Source organism: Xenopus laevis, chromosome 5L (genome assembly GCF_017654675.1).
Source record: "Xenopus laevis strain J_2021 chromosome 5L, Xenopus_laevis_v10.1, whole genome shotgun sequence".
Classification (NCBI taxonomy): domain Eukaryota; kingdom Metazoa; phylum Chordata; class Amphibia; order Anura; family Pipidae; genus Xenopus; species Xenopus laevis.
The window spans coordinates 153,140,358-153,164,035 of record NC_054379.1 but is presented as its reverse complement, the minus strand read 5'-3'; the positions used below and the strand labels follow the sequence as shown (position 1 = coordinate 153,164,035).

The following is a 23,678-nucleotide window of genomic DNA, read 5'->3' as shown; positions in this document are numbered from 1 at the left end:
ACCGGCCATTAAATTAATGAGGACATGATTTGAGAGGGACGAGAGCAAACTGGCGATATTTCTGGCCTGAACTGCTGACTGGGAAAGAAACCAATTTGATAGATGAGTCTGTTTAGAACTGAAGTGTTTTATACCGGCTGTGCCAAGGCAACATACTCCTATATTACTGAACTCCTGCGGGCTGGCCGGGGCCTCATAGAAATAGCACAAGATACGGACTATTATAAATGACAGCTGTCAAAGGCAAAAACTGGATTATTTTAGAACGATGGATCTATGGCTAGTGGGATAATGGAATGCACTGTAGATTATAATACACAAGAAGGTACTGTATGATTTGCCTCTATATACGTCTTGTAACTTATAATGGATTAAAGTGAAAGCAATGAGAGGAAAAAGCCAATGAGCTATAAACTAGATCTTTCATTAGGAAACATTCAGATTTTCTGGTTTATTGTCCAAAGCAGGGTCGGACTGGGGGGCCGGGGCCAACTGGGGTTGCTGCTTCTGGGTCCCCATAAAACCCTAGGCCCCTTGCCCCAGCGGTGAAGACACCTCAGCCCCCTCCCAGCCTCAACCCCTGCTCTGGCCCCCAGTGCCTATCTTTTTTTCCTGCTTGTGGCTGCGACTGGGGGCCAGCGGGGCCCATCGTGTTTTTGTATGCGAAATTGTGCTCTCTGCACTAGATGAGCCGAATTTCCGCCAAATGAGCGGATATCTCTCCAATATGCCCACCTTTAGGTGGGCAATATTGGGCTGATCCGATCGCGGGCCCTAAGGCCCAACGATCGGATCCTAACGAATGGGAACAGGCGGTCGGACTGCGAGACCGCATCAACGAACAGATGCGGCCGCGATCCGACGGGATTTTTTGTCCTATCCGATTGAGATCTGGTCGACTTTCGGGCAGATCTTGATCGGGGAAGCCCATCGGGGGGCCCCATACACGGGCCAATAAGTTGCCGACTCGGTCTGTCGGCAGCTTTTATCGGGCCGTGTATGGCCACCTTTAGTTACCAGGAGCGGCATTTTTGTCCGCCCTGGCAACCAGGGGGGCGCTGCCGTCTGAGGCGGAGCTCCCCTGGGGCAGGGACAAACAATTCGGAGCCTAAACAAGATGCCCCAATCACTAGACATCAGGCTATAAAATGACGCCCTCAAGGTGACTCAGAAAAGGAAAGAGTGTCATACATGTGACTTCTCACTCAGTAGGAGAAAATCAGCCACAGGCATGAGTGCCCTTCTGATGCAGTTGAACTGCAGCTTTCAGAATGCAGTGTGGGCTGCAGATAGCAGTTTAAAGGAGAACTAAACTCTAAAAATGAATATAGCTAAACATGCCTTATTTTATATACTGAACTTATTGCACCAGTCTAAAGTTTCAGCTTGTCAATAGCAGCAATGATCCAGGACTTCAAACTTGTCACAGGGGGTCACCATCTTGGAAAGTGTCTGTGACACTCACATGCTCAGTGGGCTCTGATTGGCTGTTGAGAAGCTAAGCTTAGGGCTCGTCACTAATTATCCAGCAGAAAATGAGCTTCCCTGTAATATAAGATGATGCTACAGGTTTGCTGATTATTAAATTCTGATGCTAATTGCACTGGTTTCTGTGCTGCCATGTAGTAATTATCTGTATTAATTACTAATCAGCCTTATATTGTGACATTTCTATTCCATGTGTACTGTATATTGTGAGTGGGTCCCTAAGCTCAGTAAGTGACGGCAGCACAGAGCATGTGCAGTGAATCAGCAGAAAAGAAGATGGGGAGCTACTGGGGCATCTTTGGAGACACAGATCTTTACTGCTAAAGGGCTGTGGTACAGAAGCCCAAAACATAATGTACAACATTTCTACCTACTTCTTTAGTTAGGTTTTAGTTCTCATTTAAATGTTATAAGAAAAGCAGAGGGAGGTTCTGCCACAGTTTCCATAGGGGGACAGGGTCAGAATGTAAAAGTCCAGGCGGCAGAAAGATTCATATCTTTCCCCCCCCCCAAACTAAATAAATAACTGCAGTTAAAATGTTTACAGAGAATCCCTTGTAAGTCATTATAGAATAATGGTCTGTGCTGCATATGAGGACAATAGATCAAAAGAACTGTTCTACTACTCTACCCAAGGACAGGAAAAAAATGGCGGCTGGTGCTCACTAGAATAGTAACCTAGGAGGACGCAGGTCAGGAGGGCTCGGGTCAGGTTGGGTGCTGGTCAAGAAAAACTCGGCCCGTACATCACTAATTTGTAGCCTTACAGAGCATTGTTTTTAGATGGGGTCAGTGACCCCCCATTTGAAAACCTGGACAGAGTCAGAAGAAGGTAAATAAAAACTATACAAAATAAAGTTGCTTAGTATTGGCCATTCTGTAACATACTAATAGTTAACTTAAAGGTGAACCAGACCTTATTAAGTTAGGTGCAAATGGCCTCCACCAGACATAGGCTACAGCCACAAAGGGCCAATTGCTTCATTTCGGTGAAGACAATGGAATAAGTCAGATTGCAGTATGAAAATGCTGGAATATGCATTTTTGTGCCAAAATCTACTCCATGTGCCTGCGGCAGTTAGGGATCTAGTGACAGAGCTAAAATGAAATCAAATAAAACACCAGGTTGACTTCCCAGATCCTTTTCTAAGTCCTAACCAAATGTTAAAGCTGCAAGAAAGGAGCCGTCAGAGCTGAGTGATTTCATTGCGAGTGGGAAGCTCCTCCTGGGTAATTAGCACTTGGAAGCGCATCGTTATGAAGGTGCTGTCTGTTTCGCACAGGTATGAGAGGCAGACTTATCGGAAATAAAATGCTTCCAGATGCATGGCAATGGCTGGTTCTGCACTGTTAATCCTCCATGCACTGGGTGCTCTGTTGCACGGCAGCCATTGTTTATGGCTTTACCTGGAGCCTGCGCTAATGCAAGCCCGGATGTAAAAAGGTCAGATTGGGACAAAACGTGTTTATGCAGATGTTGAGGGAGGAAAATGTGAAAATTGGTTTATTAGGGTAATTAGGGGAGTTGGAAAAACACAATCGGCTTTTAGCATCCTGTATTCAAATGTGTTTAATACATGGCGGCAGCCATATTCCCCAGTGCTCTCACCGGCTTGGCATCAATGTGTGCCTCAGACATTAAGGAGTCACTTTTATTCACGGACCTTTTTACGATTACTGCAGGTATTAGTCTGCATAACTAGGGTTGCACTTGGCTCATATTTATGTCGGCCCAGCCAGTAAGAATGAAACTTGATGCCGGTGCTGTTCATAGGGAAGATAGTTCAGTAACAGACACATGGAAGCCAAACTGGGATATTGACTACCAGTAATAGAAAAGTAAGCGAGGATTCCGCCTAAATTATATTTCTACCCCTGATAAAGACACAGCCAGGAGGGATCCCTGATACAGCTAAGGGAACTGTAATGCAAAATGCTTGGGACCTGGGATATTCCAGATAAGGGGTACATCTGTAATTTGGATCTCTATACCTTAAATCGGTGATCCCCAACCAGTAGCTTGTAAGCAACATGTTGCTCACCAACCCCTTGGATGTTGCTCTCAGGGGCCTCAAAGCAGGTGCTTATTTTTGGATTCCGCACTTGGAAGCAAGTTTTAATTGCACAAAAACTAAGTATAGTGCCAAGTAGTCTCACGTAAGTTGCCAGTCCACATAGGGGCTACCAAATGTCCAATCGCAGCCCGTATTTGGCACTGCAAGGTACTTTTTCATGCTTGTGTTGCTCTTTTACATTTGAATGTGGCTCACGGGTAAAAAAGGTTGGGGACCCCTGCCTTAAATCTACCGAACAATCATTTAAAAAGTAAATAAACCCAACAGGATGATTTTTCCTCCAATAAGGATTAATTACATCTTAGTTGGGATCAAGTACAAGGCAATGTTTTATTATTACAGTGAAAAAGGAAATACTTTTTAAAAACTTTAATTATATGATTAAAATTGAGTCTATGGGAGATGGCCCGTAATTTGGAACTTTCTGGATAATGGGTTTCTGGATAATGGATCCCATACCTGTACTTTATTATCAGTCAATTTTTAAATCCCTTTATTTACACTACTAAAATCACCCTTATACACAGATGTCAAAAAGGGAAACTATGATTCCCAGCCAGTTAATATCTTTGAAGGAAATTGGCAGGTGCTATGGAAAATAATCCTATAAAGTATATTGAGAATATCCAATATCAAGGCATGACTTCATGAGAAGAACATATTTGGACTAAAGCTGGGGACAGATGGGGTTGCACATAATGTCTCATCCATACTAACCTCTAATTATAGTCATAGTTCAATGCCTGGTTTCATACATCCTGACACAATGACCAGAAACAAGACAGCAAGCGTGAACATCATTAGCCAACCAGTTGTTGTTCCAGAGATTTTACAGGTACTGGGTCTATTATTCAACATGCTAGGAGACCTGAGGGGTTCTGAATAAAGGGCAACTTCGGAAAACTAATGGCGAGTGCCAGCCCACCGGCGATTTACATTTTAGCTGGCGAGAAGGCAGTTCGGGGTGATTAGTTGCCCGAAGAAAAGGAGATTTGTCGCGGGGTGACTAATCTTCCCGAATCTGCATGTGTGCCCTGACCCGTAGCCCTGCAGAGCATTTGTTTTTAGATGGGGTCAGTGGCGGCGGCAAATATTTAAAAAAAAAAAAAAAAACTATAAAAAAATGAAGGCCAGTTGAAAGTGACTTAGAATTAGTCATTCTATACCATACTAAAAGTGAACCATCCCTTTAAGCAAGCTCTCTCTGTGGTTTAGGTCCACAGGGGGCACCAGGTTATATTCGGGGGCAAGTGCTTTTGGAGTCTGAGTTTCTGAAGCGGCAGCAGACAAGCTAAAGGATATATTTAGAGTTACACAGTTACATAAGTATGTGGCATATAAATATCCCTAGCTTCATAAATAAAGCAAACACTCACTTTGGGGAGATAATCACAACCCAGGAGGATGGCCAAGCCTACTAGTTCTTCTCTGTCCAACCCAAGGTGGGCTTTAATCTTGGATACTTCATAGCAATCCACATGGGGGTCCTACAAAAAAAAGGAATTGAATTGGTTAAAGGGATACAGTCATGATTTTTATTTTGTAGTTTTTGTTTCTAAATATTACACTGTTTACACTGCAAATAATTTAGTTTACCATATACAATTTTGTTACTTCACCAACAAGTATATATTTTTTTTAGCTTTAATATTGGTGTGTAGGTGCTATTTCAGGTCATTGTGTCTGGCCATGTGCTTTTAGAAAGAGTCAGCACTTCATTATGGAACTGCTTTCTAGCAGGCTGTGTTTTCTCTTACTCATTGTAACTGAAGGAGTTGCAGTGGGACTTGGATTTTTACTATTGAGTGCTGTTCTTATATCTACCAGGCAGCTGTTATCTTGTGTTAGGGAGCTGCTATCTGGTTACCTTCCCATTGCTCTATTGATAGGCTGCTGGGCGGGGAAAGAGAGGGGATGATTTAACTACAACTTGCAGAAAAGAGTGACTGAAGTTTATCAGAGCACAAGTCACATGATCGGGGGCACCTGGGAAACTGACAATATGTCTAGCCCTATGTCAGATTTTGAAATTAAGTATTAAAAAAAAACAAAAAAAAAACGGTTTGCTCTTTTGAAAAACTGATTCCAGTGCAGAATTCTGCTGAAGCTGCAGTATTTTGTGATGCATTTTGAAGGAGAAAAAAAACTTTTCCCTTAGACAGAATCCCTTTAAGAAGAACTCTTCCAGGCATTATAAAGTATAACAGAACCTAAAAATCCCAGTTCAAGTTAAGCAAAAGAAGGGTTTCAGACACCATACAGTAAGCTGGATTTCAGACAGGAAGTAGAAAACAAAATCACAGGCAGCAGGAAATACACTCCCCAATGAAACATAAACCAGGAAATACATTCCCAAAATTCATAACTAACATTTTCAAAAGTAAACATTGTTGCCCTAAAATTACACTTACAAAATATTGTAAATAGTAGTAGAAGGTTTTTTTATATATTCGTAACAGTATCCCTTTAAACCATATGATCGAGAGACAGAGAGACTGACAGCTTTGCTACAATACTGTTTATTTTTTATATGAAATAATCCATTTCAGCCAGAAGAGGTAAATAAGCATTTGTTAGATTTATATGACCTGTTCCAGCTGGAAAGCTAGTACCTTTTACAGCGAGTTCCCATGAACCTGATAAAGCAGTAACTATTCGGCAGAACCCTGCGCACGTACATTGGCAAGCTGAAACAATGCCCTGGTACATTTGGATGCAAGGCTTCTATTCCTGCAGTGGATTCAGTTGGATAGTGCAGCTCTGCGGCAGAGGAAAGGGGCAGACACAGGGAGGGAATACACAGGTTTATTTCCAGTGTAATGGTGATGGGAGGGTAAGATTAGTTCCCCGTAGTTATAGCAGGTGACAAATCTCCCAAAAATGACTTGCCATAGTATAACATTACTGCAAGTAAAACCCACTATGTGCATACACAACAAACTCTCGGATGTTATAGAAATTGAGCTTTGGCTTGCCCGTGAACAAACAGAAATGTTCAAAGTTCCCAATAGCCTCCTTGCTACATATACTTGTATTAGGAATAAAGATCAGTGGCCAAAACCAGCTTTAATTGTCACAACCAACCTGACGCCCCCTGTATGTTCCCAGATGCCACAGATTTGGGGTTTAGCCTTCAGCTGGCCATACATACGGAGATCTGCTTGTTAGGCGGGGTCATCTCTCCCCGATATGCCTATCTTGAGGTGGGTGATATTGGGCTGATCCGATCGTGGGCCATAAGAGAATACAGGCGGTCTGATTGAGGGCCGTATCAACGAACAGATGCAGTCCTTGTAGTAACTAGGTTTGCCACCTGGCCGGTATTTTACGGTAAAACAACTGCCAAGACGGGGGCCGGTAAATTTGTAGTAACCTTAAAAAAAAAAAAAAAAAAAAAGCCCTTGGACCACCCTCAATTCGATTAGAACTTAATTTTTTAGCTTTCTGCGCATTGCACGAGGTGGCTCCGACCCTTTTGTGACACTGTGCATGACTCCACCCCTTTTTTTGCATCACAGCACGCCCTTTTCTTCCCGCCCCCACCGGCCTGTAAAAACTTTTTCGAATAGGTGGCAGCCCTAGTAGTAACCACCTTTTGTGGACCTTTTGGTTAAGGGCATTCCTGCTGTTCCTGCATTCCAGCTGCCATCACCTTATGATTCATGTTCCTGTTTGTGTTTTCCCACTTCCTGTCTAAGCGGAGTGCAAATGTGGAGCAGGGCTGGGTTACCTGCCATGTTGTAATAAATCTACCAAAGTTCCTGTGCTTGTCTGACTGCTTCACCTGAACACAGCAGAATCATTTAACCCACTACTAGCCAAGCAGTTTTTCACAGTCCTCCATTCAACTGAATTTTTAAACCTGCCTGATCGACATCTGGCCGACTTTCTGGCAGATATTGATCGGGGGAAGCCCGTCTGAGTGCCCCATACACTGCCCAATAAGCTGCCAACTTAATCTGTTGGCAGCTTACAACTGCTCGTGTATGGGGGCCTTTATAAAGAGACACGTGGAAGATATACAAGCAAGATGAACACGCACAGACTGCTACTAGAGATGATCAATTTATGTACAATATTGCAAAACTGCAACTACAATATAAAAAGCTGAATATGCAAATGGTACTTATGGATCTGATCAAGAGGAGTACTAATCTCAACTAACTGAGCACTCTGACTTTCCAACAATTGTCTCTCCTTTTATATCCTTCCTGGGTGTTCTAGACGAAAGTGTAATGTCCAAGTATACTACAAATAGATACGGTTCATTACTATTCTATGCAAGGAAAAACATAGCCATGCACTGGATGGGGCCCCAACTTCCAATGGTTAAAGGAGAAAGAAAGGCTAAAATTAAGTAAGCTTTATCAGAAAGGTCTATATAAATACACAAGTAAACCCTCAAAGTAATGCTTCTCTGAGTCCTCTGTCAAAAGAAACAAAGCATTTCTTTCCTTTTATTGTGAACACATGGGCTTCTGTATCAGACTTCCTGTTTTCAGTATAAATTTCCAGGGCAGGGCTTGAGCATGCTCAGTTTGCTCCTCTCCCCCTCCCTCCTCCCATCCCTGCTGTAATCTGAGCTCAGAGCTGTAAGTGAGCAGGGAGACACTCAGGCAGGAAGTGATGTCACACCAAGCTTATATGGCAGCTTCTATCCTAAACAAACAGAGACAGTATCTAGAGCGGTTAACTTAGGTATGGTAAAGAATTTTGCAGAATAAATATAGCGTTCTAGCTTGCATTATTGTGGCTTATCTGTTGGCAATAAACTGTCTTGGAGCTTTCCCTTTCCTTTAAGACATGGAATCAATTGGTACACAAGGCTATCCCCCAATAAAATTGACCTATAAAGTTAGAGGGACGCAGACCAAATACGAAAAAAGTTGGACCCCATGGTGTGAGGTGGATCTAAACTAAAGCTTTACCTTAAGCTCTGTCAATGGCTCCATAATGTACTTAAATAATGTCTGTTTGTTGCTGATGCATATATTACTGTTTGCTTCCACTTACTATATAGTTCCTGACCTGTAATGGTCTTGGGTAAATGTATGTTATTAAATATCAATAAAAAAAGTTACCTTTAAGAAAAAAATAAATAAATCTGAACCTAGAAAACAGAATTTCACACAAGACTATATGATGAATTTGCACAGAGCTAAAACATGCAATCAAGGCAAATTGTAGTGGGAAGCAATGAAAAAGAATGGCTCAAAGACTAATAAATGATTCCCCAAACTTCCCTTCCTAAAGGGAAAAGCCTGATAATGTCTGTGCCTCATGCTATTGAAGTCATATCTGCCTTTCATCTGACACACTGGGCAGTAAATAAATGGTTACTTCGGTGCTTTTGGGGATGAATGGAACAAGGCACGTTGGTAACCGTTTTTTTTTTCTACCAGGACCTGGGGTCTTCATACTAAAAATAATTTAAAAATTTAATAAACCCAATTGGCTGGTTTTGCTTCCAACAAAGATTAATTATTTCTTAGTTGGGATCAAGTACAAGGTACTGTCTTACTATAACAGAGTTAAAGGACATGAGTTTTAAATAATAGAGCTATCTGAGATAGCCTGTAACTGAGAGCTTTCTGGAGGACAGGTATATCTATGCTGTGCTATCCGTAGGAGGTTGCCAATTAGCTCCTAAGTAGAGTGTTTATTTGGCAATTGCTGCTCAAAACCAGAAAAGGATTTAGCAAATAATGATGCCGTACAGTACAGGTATGAGATCAGTTATCCGGATTTCTACCCATTATCCAGATATCTACAAATTACAGAAAGGTTGTCTCGCATAGACACCATTTTATCCAAATAATCCATATTTTTAAAAATCTCTTTTTCTCAGTAATAATAAAACAGTAGCTTGTACTTGATCCCAACTAAGATATAATTAATCCTTATTGGAGTTTATTTATTTAATGTTTAAATTAATTTCAAGAGGAATGTAGTATAATGTATAGAGATCTAAATTATGGAAAGACCCCTTAACAGGTCCCAGGAATTCAGGATAACAGGTCTCATACCTGTAATAATTGGGGGGGGGGGGTCAGGGTTAATGGATGTGGATTGTCCTTGGGGGGGGGGGTCAGGGTTAATGGATGTGGATTGTCCTAAAGCCCTTATCACCTTCTTCTAGTCTGTCATCATAACTTTAGACATCATTTTATCCAAATAATCCATATTTTTAAAAAATATTTCCTTTTTCTCTGTAATAAGACAGTAGCTTGTACTTGATCCCAACTAAGATATAATTAATCCTTATTGGAAGCAAAACCAGCCAATTGGGTTTATTTAATGTTAGCATGATTTTCTGATAGACTTAGGAAGATCCAAACTATGGAAAGAGCCTTTATCCAGAATCCCCCCAGTTCCTGAGCATTCTGGATAACAGGTCCCATACCTGTATCACTAACAAGACACAGTCTCTGTGCAACCCTTATGCTCTTGTAAGGGACAAAGCAAACCTAAAGCATTAATCTTTCTAAGAAAAAAAAGATGAAAGGAAATATGTCGGCTACAAAATGTAATGATGCAGCAGCCACAGGGGAGGGGATGGAATAAAACAAGCAACAAAAAATAAAAGCCATCAAGCCAAGATAGCAAGTTCTCCTTAAATATTCAGGGCTTCCTGGCCTAAGGACGGAGGGGCAGGATGGAACAAGCAAAGCAGCAGGATGCTCGCCCGCAAGTCGTCTGAAGGACATGAATATATTTATATTGCCAAAGCCAGAAATTAATTTGATTTCTATTTGAAATAGAGGGACGTAATGTCCTCAACGGACACAATTATACTGAATAAATACAGTTGTGTTATGCAATAATAATGTTTGACAGAAGTGATATAGCAAGTAAATGGCGTGACGACAGCAATGCACAGAACATGGTTCCATTATAAATCCGGATTGTGCATTTCCAGAGCTAAAACCCTGCGAGCCAAAGTCCAAGCTAGGGATGCACTGAATCTACTATTTGGGATTTGTCCAAATCCCAGACTTGGTGAAAGATTTGGCCGAATACAGAACGGAATCCTATGCAAATTAGGGGCCAAAAATGTGGAATAAAACTTTTTTACTTCCTTGTTTGTGACGAAAAGTCACATGATTTCCCTTTCTGCCCCTAATTTACAAATTCGGCGGAAAAAGGCTGAATCCCGAACCAAATCCTGGATTCAGTGCATAAGTAGTCCAAACCCTCTTATAACTTCCCATAGCTTATGTCTAAACATTAAAGGGAAAAACATGTTTGGTTTTTTTTTTGCAATACAGGTATGGGATCCGTTATCCAGAAACCCGTTATCCAGAAAGCTCCAAATTACGGAAAGGCTGTCTCCCACACACTCCATTATAATCAAATAATTAATAATTCTTAAAAAACAATTTCCTTTTTCTCTGTAACAATAAAACAGTAGCTTGTTCTTGATCCCAACTAAGATATAATTAATCCTTATTGGAAGCAAAACAATCCTATTGGGTTTATTTAATGTTCAAATTAATTTCAAGTACAATTAATGTATGGAGATCCAAATTACGGAAAGACCCTTTATGCAGAAAAATACCAGATCCCCAGCATTGAGGATAACAGGTTCCATACCTGTAATAAGATTTGGAGGGAATTGGGGGTCAAGGTTAGTGAATGTGGATTGTCCTAACGTCCTCATCACCGTCTTCTAGTCTTTCATCATAACTTTAAAAGTCAGAGACACCAGCAACTGCAGTTGCAACAGTTGCATACAAATTGCAGGAACTTAATTTTAAGGTCAATTTCCCTTTAAACATCTGCTAATTCAGGCGTTTGTACAAGATGCTGTATAACAATGTATCAATGAATTCTCCCTATTTGTGCGATGTTAAACTGTAAATTGCAGAAAGATGAGAACTGTATGTTACTACCCAGAATCCCAAAGGGCACCTATAACTGCAGTATTGTGATGGGATGGGAGTTGGGAGCAGGACATATTAATGATTGTGAATATTATGATGTGCAGAATATAACAATTTTAGGTGCATTATGTAACTAATCAAAAGAAAAAGGAAGATTATTTTTTCTTTGGCTGTTAAACTTTGCGGTCGGATTTTAAAATCGGTTTTTGAAAGTGGTATTGCTGAAAGCTACTGGCGTATTTTCTAAATGCCATTACATTTTTCAGCCTGATATTGGCCTCTAGTGGCAGATATGGGGCCTTACATGTGTAAGGATAGCTATGGAGGCAGATTTAGAAGCGGATCACATTAAATGCAATAGAATATAATTATAGGGGTTCTTAACCTATAAATTAACTTGTAGTATGATGTAGAGAGTGAGATTCTGGGTCAATTTGCAATCGGTTTTAATTTTTTATTATTTGTGGTTTTTGAGTTATTTAGCTTTTTATTCAGCAGCTCTCCGGTTTGCAATTTCAGCAATTTGGTTGCAAGGGTCCAAATTACCCTGGCAACCATGATTTGAACAAGAGGCCGGAATAAAAACATCAGTGATACAAAGAAGCAATAACAATACATTTGTACTCTTACAGAGCATTTGTTTTTAGATGGGGTCAGTGACCCCCTTTTGAAAGTTGGAAAGAGAAGAAAAAAAACGAAATAAATTCAAAAACTGTAAAAAGAAAAAATAAGGCCAACTGAAACGTTGCTTAGAATCGGCCATTCTATAAAATATTAAAAGTTAATTTAAAGGTGAACCACCCCTTTAATACATGTGAGTCAGAAAAATGATAATAGCATCAATAAATAAAAATATAGCGCTGTGGTCCTAGGTATAATCTTTATCAAGCACTGAGGAATATATTTGTGCAGTATAAAAGATTAGAATAATGATAATACAGAGATATTGGAAGTAATAGTGCATTGTTGCTCTTGAATGTACGTGTGAATAAAATATGTTGTCTTATCCTCATTATAAGGGTTGTTAACCTTTGAGATAACTTTTATTATTATCCGCATGCTTTCAAAGTTGGCCACTGGGGGTCATCATCTTGTAACTGTTAAACAACTTTGCAAGACCAAGACTGTGCACATGCTCAGTGTGGTCTGGGCTGCTTAGGGATCATCATAAATTATCAAAACAGCACAAGTCAAATAATATCTGCCAAAAGCCGATACAGCAAGACTGATTAATAATCAGAATATACAGACTGCACTGGGTCCTGTGTTGTCATGTAATCTAATGTGGATTTTATAGTTTTTGTATTGTTTAATACAAACTTTCTCCAACTCTGCAGAATCAGTGGCTGCAGCAAAATAATCCTTCAATGAGAATCCTATTTTATCTGTTTAAATCTGGCTCCATGATCTTTGTCACTGCAGCTGGAGTTGGAAACAGTAAAGGGGATGTAAAAGCAAAAATAAAATTCAATACAAATCTCTACACAATAGCAGACTGCTCTACATGGAAACAAACAAAGCTGCTTGAGTTCTGCATGGCTGGGAAGGTGGGGGCTCCCCCTGCTGTTCATAAGTATGATTGTTTCCCTGCAGAGCATTTAGGGACTGTCTCAAGTTTCCTATACATAGAAGTCAGAGAATGTATAACAAAGTGGGAATTTCACAGCATACAATCAGGTTTCTTCTAAAAAGGGTAGGAGATAGGTTTCTTTTTCATTAAAGAAAGTAAAAAAAAATGGGATTACATTTTTTTTGCCTTTTTATTCCCTTTAAATTTTCATTTTCGCGATAGTTCCACTTTAATGTTGCTCTTGAAAAAAACGAGAGCCTTACCTTCACATTCATAGTGAAATTCCGGTAAACCGTCTGGGCCCCATAGAGGAAAACATCGCCGTCGTTTGTAATGCATCCGTCCACATAGCCGTGGGCATTCAGGTAGGCACACATCGCTTCTGCTTCACCGGCTGCTTGAACCCACGGGATCCCCAAACACTCGAGCATCAGCAGACACTGTGCAAAGGAACAGACTAAACTCAGAGAAGGGAAACACAGCCGGGAAAGGGGGCAATCATGGAGATTTATATTTCAAAGGGCCAAATTTAATAATGAATAACACTGCAAAATTTCTACATGTTATTTTTTCCCCCTGTTCTAAGATATAGCGTTGTACTGGACAATGTTTTTTTTTCTTTCTAAGAGCGCCATCTACTGTTTTGAATGTTGTATTATTGTGGGTTCTGTGTTCAGTACAGCTATGGGACCTATTATCAAGAATGCTCGGGACCTGCGGTTTTCTGGATAATGGATCTTTCTGTAATTTGGATCTTCATACCTTAAGTCTACTAAAAAAAATCATGTAAACATTAAATAAACCCAATAGGCTGGTTCTGCTTCCAATAAGGATTAATTATATCTTAGTTGGGATCAAGTACAAGGCACTGTTTTATTATTACAGAGAAAAAGGAAATCATTTAAAAAAATGTGGATTATTTAAATAATATTGAGTGTATGGGAAACAGCCCTTCCATAATTTGGAGCTTTCTAGATAACGGGTTTGTGGATAATGCTTCCCATACCTGTACATGCAAATGTCATTTCCCTCTGTAAGTGGAATTATTATGTTATGATTATCCTTAACGGTCTAAGGTCCCTATCATATTTAAACACACTAGGGTCAGTTTTATCAGGAGCCAATTAACTTGCCTGTATGTTATCGGAGTGTGGGAGAAAACCCCATTGGCTGGAACCAAACCCGTTACTTATTGTTATTGTGAGTGGGTCCCTAAGCTCAGTAAGTGACAGCAGCACAGAGCATGTGCAGTGAATCAGCAGAAAAGAAGATGGGGAGCTACTGGGGCATCTTTGGAGATACAGATCTAAAGGGCTGTGGTTGCCTTGGGCTGGTACAGAAGCACAAAACATAATGTACAACATTTCTAGCTACTTCTTTAGTTAAGCTTTAGTTCTCCTTTAAAGGACATGTAACACCCACAGCCACCTTTTTCTTCTCTTTCCAGCTTTCAAATGGGGGTGTCATTGACCCATTCTATAAATAAATGCTCTGAAAGGTGACAAATGTTATTGTTATTGTGACTTTTTATTACTCATCTATTTATTCAGGTCCTCTTCTGCCCATATTCTGATAACTTGAACCCTAGCAACCAGATTGTTGAAATTTAAAACTGGAGAGCTGCTGAATAAAAAGCTAAATAACTCAAAAACCACAAATAATAAAAAATGAAAACCAGTTACAAATTGTCTCAGAATATCACTCTCTACATCATACTAAGTTAATTTAAAGGTGAACAACCCCTTTAAGTCACCCAAACAGGTGCCAACCAATGCTGCTGGTCAGTCTTATGGAAAATAGACTGAGAGACAGACTGGTTAACTGGTTGCCATTCATTTGAAAAAGGACAACTGCAATGTTTTCTCACAGAAGCATAAGGTTTCCGTTCTTCCTGTGGCCAGTGCAAGACAAGGAGCTTTCTCATAGTAGTTGATCCTGGATAATTACCTCCTTCAAAACAGACTTGAAATAGGACCTTCCTGCTTTGGGTGGAGCAGCAGTGGCAGAAGGCCCGTAGCGCATCTCATTCCTCTTGCTCATGGTTTCAGCTTTAAGCTTTGGGGCTTCACCCTCCGAAACAAAGACCAGCTTCACCCCCAACAGACTCAGCGATGATATGCGGAAGAACAGATTCCTTCAAAACACAAGAAGGCAAAATGTACGAGGGTAGCGTGGGAATATATGCTGTAATTCTAACTAGAAGTTATTTTGTAATATTAAAAGTTTGTACAGGTATGGGATCCGTTATCCGGAAACCCATTATCCCGAAAGCTCCGAATTATGGAAAGGCTGTTTCCCATAGACTCCATTATAATAAAATTATCCAGATTTTAAAAAATGATTACCTTTTTTTTCTGTAATAATAAAACAGTACCTTGTACTTGATCCCAACTAAGATATAATTAATCCTTATTGGAGGCAAAACCAGCCTATTGGGTTTATTTAATATTTACATGATTTTCTAGTAAACTTAAGGTATGAAGATCGAAAATACAGAAAGATCTGTTATCCGGACAACCCCAGGTCCCGAGCATTCTGCATAAGAGGTCCCATATGTGTATTGTGAAATGTCCATTCTAGCATACTGTGGGTTGCAATAAGGAATGTGCAGGCCAATCATATGTCTGGGAATTCTCTGTACAATTAATGAAGAACTCCCACTTAAACCTTACGAAAATAATGAAGCAAATATAGGGAAAATATAGGATGGACTGTTGGTTCCCCAGTTATCTAGGGAATTCACAGTATAGGCTGCACTATGCTCCAATATTGCCAGTGTTTAGGAGACAATAAGGACTATTTTTGGGGGGGACAAATATCCTGTATAATTGTAACTGAAAATACTTTACTTTAGGCAGGTTTATCTTGGAACTGGAGATCATTTGATATAATAGCAGGCAGTCATATATAAAGGACACAAGAAGGAACAGGATAATCACAAGTCAATTGGATGATCAAAGGTGAGCAATTTGGCTGGTTCATTAGGAACAAGGTGTGAGATGCCTACAAGAGAAACTGTATTAATAAGGGTATTTATTGGATCTGCTTCGTATCTCAGTATGGGACATCTAAACCCTGGTAGCCACTAGTGATTTATATTGTGTGTGCCCCACATTCAATTCTACTGTTTGGCACAATAGATACAGGTATGGAATCAGTTATCCGGAAACAAATTATCCAGAAAAATCTGAATTACAGAAAGAACATCTACCGTAGACTCCATATTATCCAAATAATCCAAATTTTTTTTAAAAAAGTTTCCCTTTGCTCCGTAATAATAAAACAGTATCTTATACTTGATCCCAAATAAGATATAATTAATCTATATTGGAAGCAAAACCAGCCTATCGGGTTTGTTTAATGTTTATATGATTTTCTAGTAGACTAAAGGTATGGAGATCCAAATTATGAAAAGATCCATTGTCCAGAAAACCCCAGGTCCCAAGCATTCTGGATAACAGGTCCCATACCTGTAATGCATTCAGTGTAACCACATTAAACACTGTGTGCGGGTATCAGCCCTAATTGTATGTAAATTGCTCATTAAGTGTTAATTAAATGCTGCTTTCCAAGTTAGCACATTTGTACTGAGGGGATTGTTTAGTAACAACCTGTTATGGGGGAAGAGTTAATGGAAAGGGGAAGCCACGAGGGAGGAGGTAAATAGCAAGAAATACTATTGACATGTATTACATTTTTGGGCTAATTTTTTTAAAGAGTTTTAATATAGGTGTGGGATCCGTTATCAGGAAACCAGATATCCAGAAAACTCAGAATTATGAAATGGCTGTCTCCCATAGACTCCATTTTATCCAAATAATCAAATTTTTTAAAAATTATTTCCTTTTTCTCTGTAATAATAAAACAGTAGCTTGTACTTGATCCCAACTGCCATATAATTAATCCTTATTGGAGGCAACCCCCAGCCTATTGAGTTTATTTAATGTTCACATGATTTTATCATAGATTTAAGGTATGAAGATCCAAATTACGGAAAGATCTGTTATCAGAAAAACCCCAGGTCTTGAAAATTCTGGATAACAGGTTCCATACATGTACACAAATTCATCAGCGTCTGTTTTGTATTCCCCTAAAGTTATGCCACACTGGTAGTGGTAAGTAACACAAATCCAAGCAAATTAGTCCTCATTCCAAATCTCACCCTAACTGGCCTCCAGGCTGGAAGCCCAGACTACTCTGGGCAACACTGAATAAGGGCAGATCCTCACCTCTAAGGTGGCATGGAGTATATTTTTGCCAGAGGCCATTCCGGTATATGGTTAGCAATCAAACCTACCTGAGATGGGGTTTGTGGACTACTCCAATCATCTGCTTCACCATTTGTGCTTCACACACCCAGATGCTCAGATCGACAGCCAGCGTTTTCCCAGCAAGGCTCTCCAAGGGCACGTGCTTTCTCACCGGCCCCAGAATGGACCACAAATCGGTAACTCCCATCCTGCTGCTTCAGTGTCAGCGCCTCAGCTGGAAACACAAAGGATTATCCCTTATACTGTGACATAGTAACATAGTACGTTAGGTTGAAAAAAAGACACACGTCCATCAAGTTTAACCTTTTAACTCTATATTTAACCTGCCTAACTGCCAGTTGATCCAGAGGAAGGCAAAAAAAAACATCTGAAGTCTCTCCAATTTGCCTCAGAGGAGGAAAAAATTCCATCCTGACTCCAAAATGGCAATGGGACCAGTCCCTGGATCAACTTGTACTATGAGCTATCTCCCATAACCCTGTATTCCCTCACTTGCTAAACACCATCCAACCCCTTCTTAAAGGAAAACTATACCCCCCAAACAATGTAGGTCTCTATTAAAAGATACTGAGTAAAACAGCTCATGTGTAAAACCCTGCTTCATGTAAATGAACCATTATCATAATAATATACTTTTTTAGTAGTATGTGCCATTGGGTAATCATAAATAGAAAATTGCCATTTTAAAAAATAAGGGCCTCCCCCTGAGATCGTACGATTCACTGTGCACACATACAAACCACATGTAAGGTCACATGAGCCAATTAACAGACAGAGTTCTGCCTTTTGCTTCCTCACTTCTTCCTGTTACAGTTAGAGTTGTAGTATTTCTGGTCAGGTGATCTCTGAGGCAGCACAGATAGAGTCACGAAATGGTGGTTCAAGGCAAGAGATGTAAAAGGGCAATATTTATGTAAATATATATTCCAGTTTGGTAAGATTCTTTAATATGTCATTAAATGTGATATAAACTATCTGTTGCTTAAGTATTCATTTTGGGGGTATAGTTTTCCTTTAAAGCTATCTAATGTATCAGCCTGTACCACTGATTCAGGGAGACAATTCCACATCTTCACAGCTCTCACTGTAACAAACCCCTTCCGATTATTTAGGTGGAACCTCCTTTCTTCTAATCGGAATGGGTGACCTTGTGTCAGCTGGAAAGACCTACTGGTAAATAAAGCATTAGAGAGATTATTATATGATCCCCTTATATATTTATACATAGTTATCATATCACCCCTTAAGCGCCTCTTCTCCAGAGTGAACATCCCCAATTTGGCCAGTCTTTCCTCATAGCTAAGATTTTCCATACCTTTTACCAGCTTAGTTGCCCTTCTCTGTACCCTCTCTAATACAATAATGTCCTGTTTGAGTGATGGAGACCAAAACTGTACGGCATATTCTAGATGGGGCCTTACCAGTGCTCTATACAGTGGACATCTACTGAAGCATATGCCACATGCGTTGGCACTAGGGTTGCCACCTGGCCGGTATTTTAATGGCCTGGCCGGTAAAAACGAAGGTTGATCCTAATGTTATTAATAGGGAAAAAAGATAATTATATAGGAAGGCTGGTATTTTTTTCCAGAAAAGGTGGCAACCCTAGTTGGCACAAGAGCTTACAGTCTTATGAATACTTACCAGTATCAGAGATCAGACCAGGGACAGCAAATATTCCAAAGTAACGTTGAAATGTCTGGTTCTGACTGTAGAAACAATGTAGCAGAAGCCAGTTCCCCCCAAGGACTGCTAATTAGTTGGCTTTTACTACAGGAGTCAGAAGCAGCAACGATAAAGACTATAAACAGCAAGATCCTGCTTTTAATAACATTTACATTCAGGGCTATAATGCCGTAAACACACTTTCAATAGTGACCATTTAAGAACGTAACCCCTGTGTATTTATATACAAGAACCCACCTTGTCCCCGTGTTTGCCTTTGTTTAATATCGTTGTGCTTTCAGAATTACACTCGATCTCATGTCACATTCAATACAATTCAGCTTCCACAGGAGAAACACAAAACCAAATATTTGATCCCTGCCGATTCCCCTATCCAGATCCCGCCAGACTCGATTGAATTCAAGTCAGGCTCGCGATTCGTCATCCGAGCTTCCGGGAAGTTACGTCATTAAACTTCCGTATCACATGCTCTAATATGAAATCGCTCTATTTGTTACAGCGCTAACTTTTAAGTACGAGCAGCGACACCTAGTGTTACATTGCTGATCTTTGTATATTGTTTACTACTGAGTCATAAGTTAAGAAGTGTTTGGATATGCATTTAGTAAAGAGGATCGTGCCCAAAAACGGCCTCTTCACTTGGAATCACTCTCTGAAAATGTTGGATGTTTATGGCTGGATTGTAAGAATGGAGTAATATGGGAAGGGGAGGGAAGTGAAGAATAAAAGCCTGGGTGCAGAAAACACTATTTCTTCAATTAAGGGTCACCTTTGATTCTCAGGGCCCAAGGTTGTTGTCCTCTCTGCTTCCAGAATACACTTTTTTTTTTCAGTTTGGATTTTGTTTAAATATTTAGGATTGGGAAATATTCCGCATACCTCCCAAGATTTTGGAAATAAAAAGAAGGACAAAAAAGTTGGTGCACATAACCATGTTCATTTTACAAAATTTGGCAGGTTACGAAAGTTTGAACATATTTCTGTTTTTTTTTCCAGTAATTACAGTTTTGCTAAAAAAAACACCAAGACATATTTAACTTTAAAATCGCAAAGTCTTTATTAAGAAATAACTTACCGAAACTCCGCTTGCGCTCCTCTTCAGAAAAGGCAACATGGCGACGATCCATTGTGCAGCGCTCGATTTCTCCTCCCTGGCTATCTCCTATAGAAGCCTTCTATAGGAGGCTTCTAGTGATGTGTGGGCCGACCCGATACCCGTGGGTCGGGCGGGTTCGGGTCAACCTTGCACAGCTCCTCGCGGGTGGCCACCTTCAAATGCCGGCTTCCGTCTTACAGTTTTATTGTCTCGCGTCTGCTTGCCCCGCCCCTTTTGTGACGTCATTGGCGAGGCGGGTCTATAAAAGGACCCCGGAAGCGCGGGTGCGGGCTGGAGCAGGGCGGGTTAGGGTCGGATGGGGGTCAGGAAAACCCTGACCCGTACATCACTAGAGGCTTCGTTTAAAAAAATCAAACTTGACCAATTGATACCTGGCCGATTTTTGGCCTGATATCGATCGGGAGGTCCCGTCAGGAGCCCCCACACATGGGCAGATAAACTGCCGAAGCGGTCTAAAGGACCGATATCAACAGCTTTAATCTGCCCGTGTATGGCCACCTTAACTTTTCCCAAGGGACCTGTTATCTTATATTGTTACAATTACTTATTTGCTTATCTCGAAATTGTTACAAATGTATCTTATCTGCTGCTGTGGCTGTTCTGGGCTCTCTGCCAAAAGCCAATTAAGTTAGAAACTTTGTTTCTTTTTTTGGCTGTTCAGTGCAGAGAAAAACGGGACTTTCCAGTACAAACAAGGGACTGCGGGTTGAGCTGTCAAAACAGGGACTGTCCCTCTGAAAACGGGACAGTTGGGAGATATGTGGGGTCACCTACAACCGCTGTGTTTTTGCATGTGTGTGCCCTGCGCTTCTTTGAGTTGCTGAAATAGAGCACAGAGACCTGTGTGTGCCCCGCGAAAACAGCTCTGCCTTTAGCACTGTATTCATGAGACCTCACTGGAGGGAGGCACATGATGTTATTCATTTAAATGCACAGGCTGCAATGGAGCCCTGTAGTTACTGCCTGCCGACGCCAAAATCAATAAGCATTTCAAACAAGTTGAGGTATAATATGTGCTATGGTGAAAATGCACTTCAAGCTGGAAAAAAAAGCCCCAGTATCAAGGAGATACCAAAGAAATTTACAAAAATTCCACACTCCAAAAGCTTTTTTTTTTATTCAAAAAATGGAAGAAAAAAATCTTTATTATAACATGATTAAAATATATATACCAACCCCACAGTCTACGGCCTTATGCATGTTATACCCAAATCATAGGCAGAGACACCTCAGGGCCAGACTGGCGATCTGTAGATTCTGGCAAGTGCCAGAGGGGCTGCTGTAAGATGCCATAGACAGACTGCCTATGGGGGGCATTGGGGCCTCAGTACTTGGAATACCAGGGACTATTTTGACTCCCAGTCCAGACCTGCCAACCCAAATCCCTTTACATCTGTTTGTGTCTAACAGACGCCCTCTTTACTCCAATCATGGCTTTAATCTGTCTGAGCTGTGCCCCAATCTGCCCAGGGCAGGTCCAGGGGTGTAGACCCTGCAGACCCTGTGGTTGCAGGGGGGCCCAGGAGGTATAGGGGCCCCATGAGTCCCTAATTCATATACAATTTCAATGAAGATAGGTAAAACAGGTCAACCGTCCTATAGATATTTTGGGGGCCTGAAAAATAACTTGCTGTGGGGCCCAGTAATATCTATTTACACCAATGTCCAGTTGACTTTTCAGTGCATTTCAATGGCAGGTGTAAATTCAAATGTGGTTGCAAAAAACTGACAGTGGATAACTGGCTTTGGATGAGGGGTGATCTAATCAAATCAGTGACTTCCAAAAAACGCAGGAGATTTGTCATGTGTGAGGCAGGTGATAAAGTCAGTGGTGCCATAAGGCCACTAGCCAATCCAGCAGTTGGTTCAAATCACACACAGACCCCTAGACTCTGCCTTTATCTGTGGTGATTTTGTGTGGGTGCAAATATTGGGGTGATGAGCGGTGATTGCAGCATGACTGGGTGATTGTTGGCGCCCCAGCGTGTTAAGTACAAACAGGGCCGCCATCACTGGGCCTAAAGGGGGGTCAGACTGTGCTGCACTTTTCAAATAAGGCCCCACTTAACAGCACCGAAGTGATGCGCCGCCAAAGTCCCAAGAGGAGCAGAAGAAGCTGAAGAAGAACCTAAGGTAAGTTCCACTCAACACCAATGTGTTTTTTTTATTAAACCCCTGGTCAGCAATGTTTTTTTAAAACTTTTATTAGGGGCCCTGGCGCCAGTGTTTTTTTTTAACTCATAGTGGGGCCCTGACCACCATTGTTTTTTTTTTTATTCACAGGGGGGCCCTGACCACCAATGTTTTTTTTTAACTTATAGGGGGGCCCAGACCACCAATGTTTTTTTTAACTTATAGGGGGGCTCTGACCACCAAATTTTTTTTTCACTTAAAGGGGGACCTTTTTTTAATTTATAGGGGGCCATGACCACCAATTATTCTTTTAACTTGTAGGGGGCCCTGACCGCTAATGTGAAAAACTTTTATGTGGGACCCTGGCTGCCAATTTTTTTTAACCTATAAAATGGCCCTGAGCACCAATGGCTTTTTATAACTTGTGCTATAACTTTTTTTTTTTTTTTTTAACTTTTTACTGTGGGGTAGGCGGATTCTGGGTAGGGCCTTGGGGGCTGGGGTGGGTGGACAAAAGGGCCCAGAAAATTATGCAGTACAGGGCCCATCATTTCTGATGGTGGCCCTATGTGGCCCATTAGAAATCACGGGAACCCATACAATAAAATTTCCACTGCCCCGCCCACACTAGCGCCCAAGCCCCACCCCATATCCCGCCCACTCCACATCACAGTTAAAAGACCACACAGACATCAGCGTTAAACAAATAACCCCCCCACACACACACACACACAAGTTATAAAAAGCTATTGATGGTCAGGGCCCCCTTATAAGTTGAAAAAAAAGACATTGGCGCCAGGGCCCCCCATAAAGTTTTTTTTTTAAAAAGCATTGGTGCCAGGACCCCGCTTACAAGTTAAAAAAAATTGGGGCCCCAAAGAATATTTTTTAAAAACAACATTGGCGCCAGGGCCCCCCTTACAAGTTAAAAAAATTGGGGGCCGAAAGAAAATTTTTTAAAAACAACATTGGCGCCAGGGCCCCCCCATACAAGTTAAAAAAAATTGGAGCCCCAAAAATTTTTTTGGAAAAAAACATTGGTAGCAGGGGCCTATAGAATATTAAAATAATACATTTGTGGCCAGGGGATTAAAAAATAAAAAAACACAAATGTTCAGTAGAATTGAACTCGTGGCTTCAGGACTTCAACGTCGCCTCCTTTCGTGACTTCGGGTCTTTTCGCCGCTTTGGGAGTTCGGCTGTTTTCATGGCTTCGGGTCCTTCAGCTGTTTTCGTGGCTTTGGCTATTCGGCAATTCCGTATTTCGGATGTTCGGGACTTCAAAAATGGCCACATGGCTTTCCCGCTCTCAAGGGGGGCTCTTTCAAAAGTGCAGCACTGCCGGGCCCCCCTTCATGTCAGCACCAGAGGATCTGGAGCTGTGCTCCCCACTGCTTGCCAGGAAAGTGTCTGGACGGTATGCCACCCCTAATATTGTGTCACCCTGGGCCCAGG

At 41.0% G+C, this 23,678-nt stretch overlaps 1 protein-coding gene across 2 annotated transcripts in view; it reads right to left on the bottom strand.

The window, feature by feature from the left end:
* The window catches only part of LOC108717192 (flap endonuclease GEN homolog 1), a 33,576-nt gene extending 14,136 nt beyond the window's left edge, over positions 1-19,440 (bottom strand). Inside the window, exons 1-5 of one of the 2 annotated variants that reach the window (XM_041563566.1) lie at positions 19,211-19,440; positions 17,314-17,501; positions 14,964-15,150; positions 13,280-13,456; positions 4,940-5,050 (exon numbers count right to left, since the gene is read on the bottom strand). In XM_041563566.1, coding sequence (XP_041419500.1) covers positions 4,940-5,050; positions 13,280-13,456; positions 14,964-15,150; positions 17,314-17,474 — 636 coding nt within the window. In that variant the 5' untranslated portion in view covers positions 17,475-17,501; positions 19,211-19,440. Of the gene's footprint in view, positions 1-4,939; positions 5,051-13,279; positions 13,457-14,963; positions 15,151-17,313; positions 17,502-18,330; positions 18,392-19,210 lie in introns of those variants that run through there. The other variant, XM_041563567.1, reaches the window with a different exon arrangement.
* Between the last annotated feature and the right edge of the window lie 4,238 nt (positions 19,441-23,678).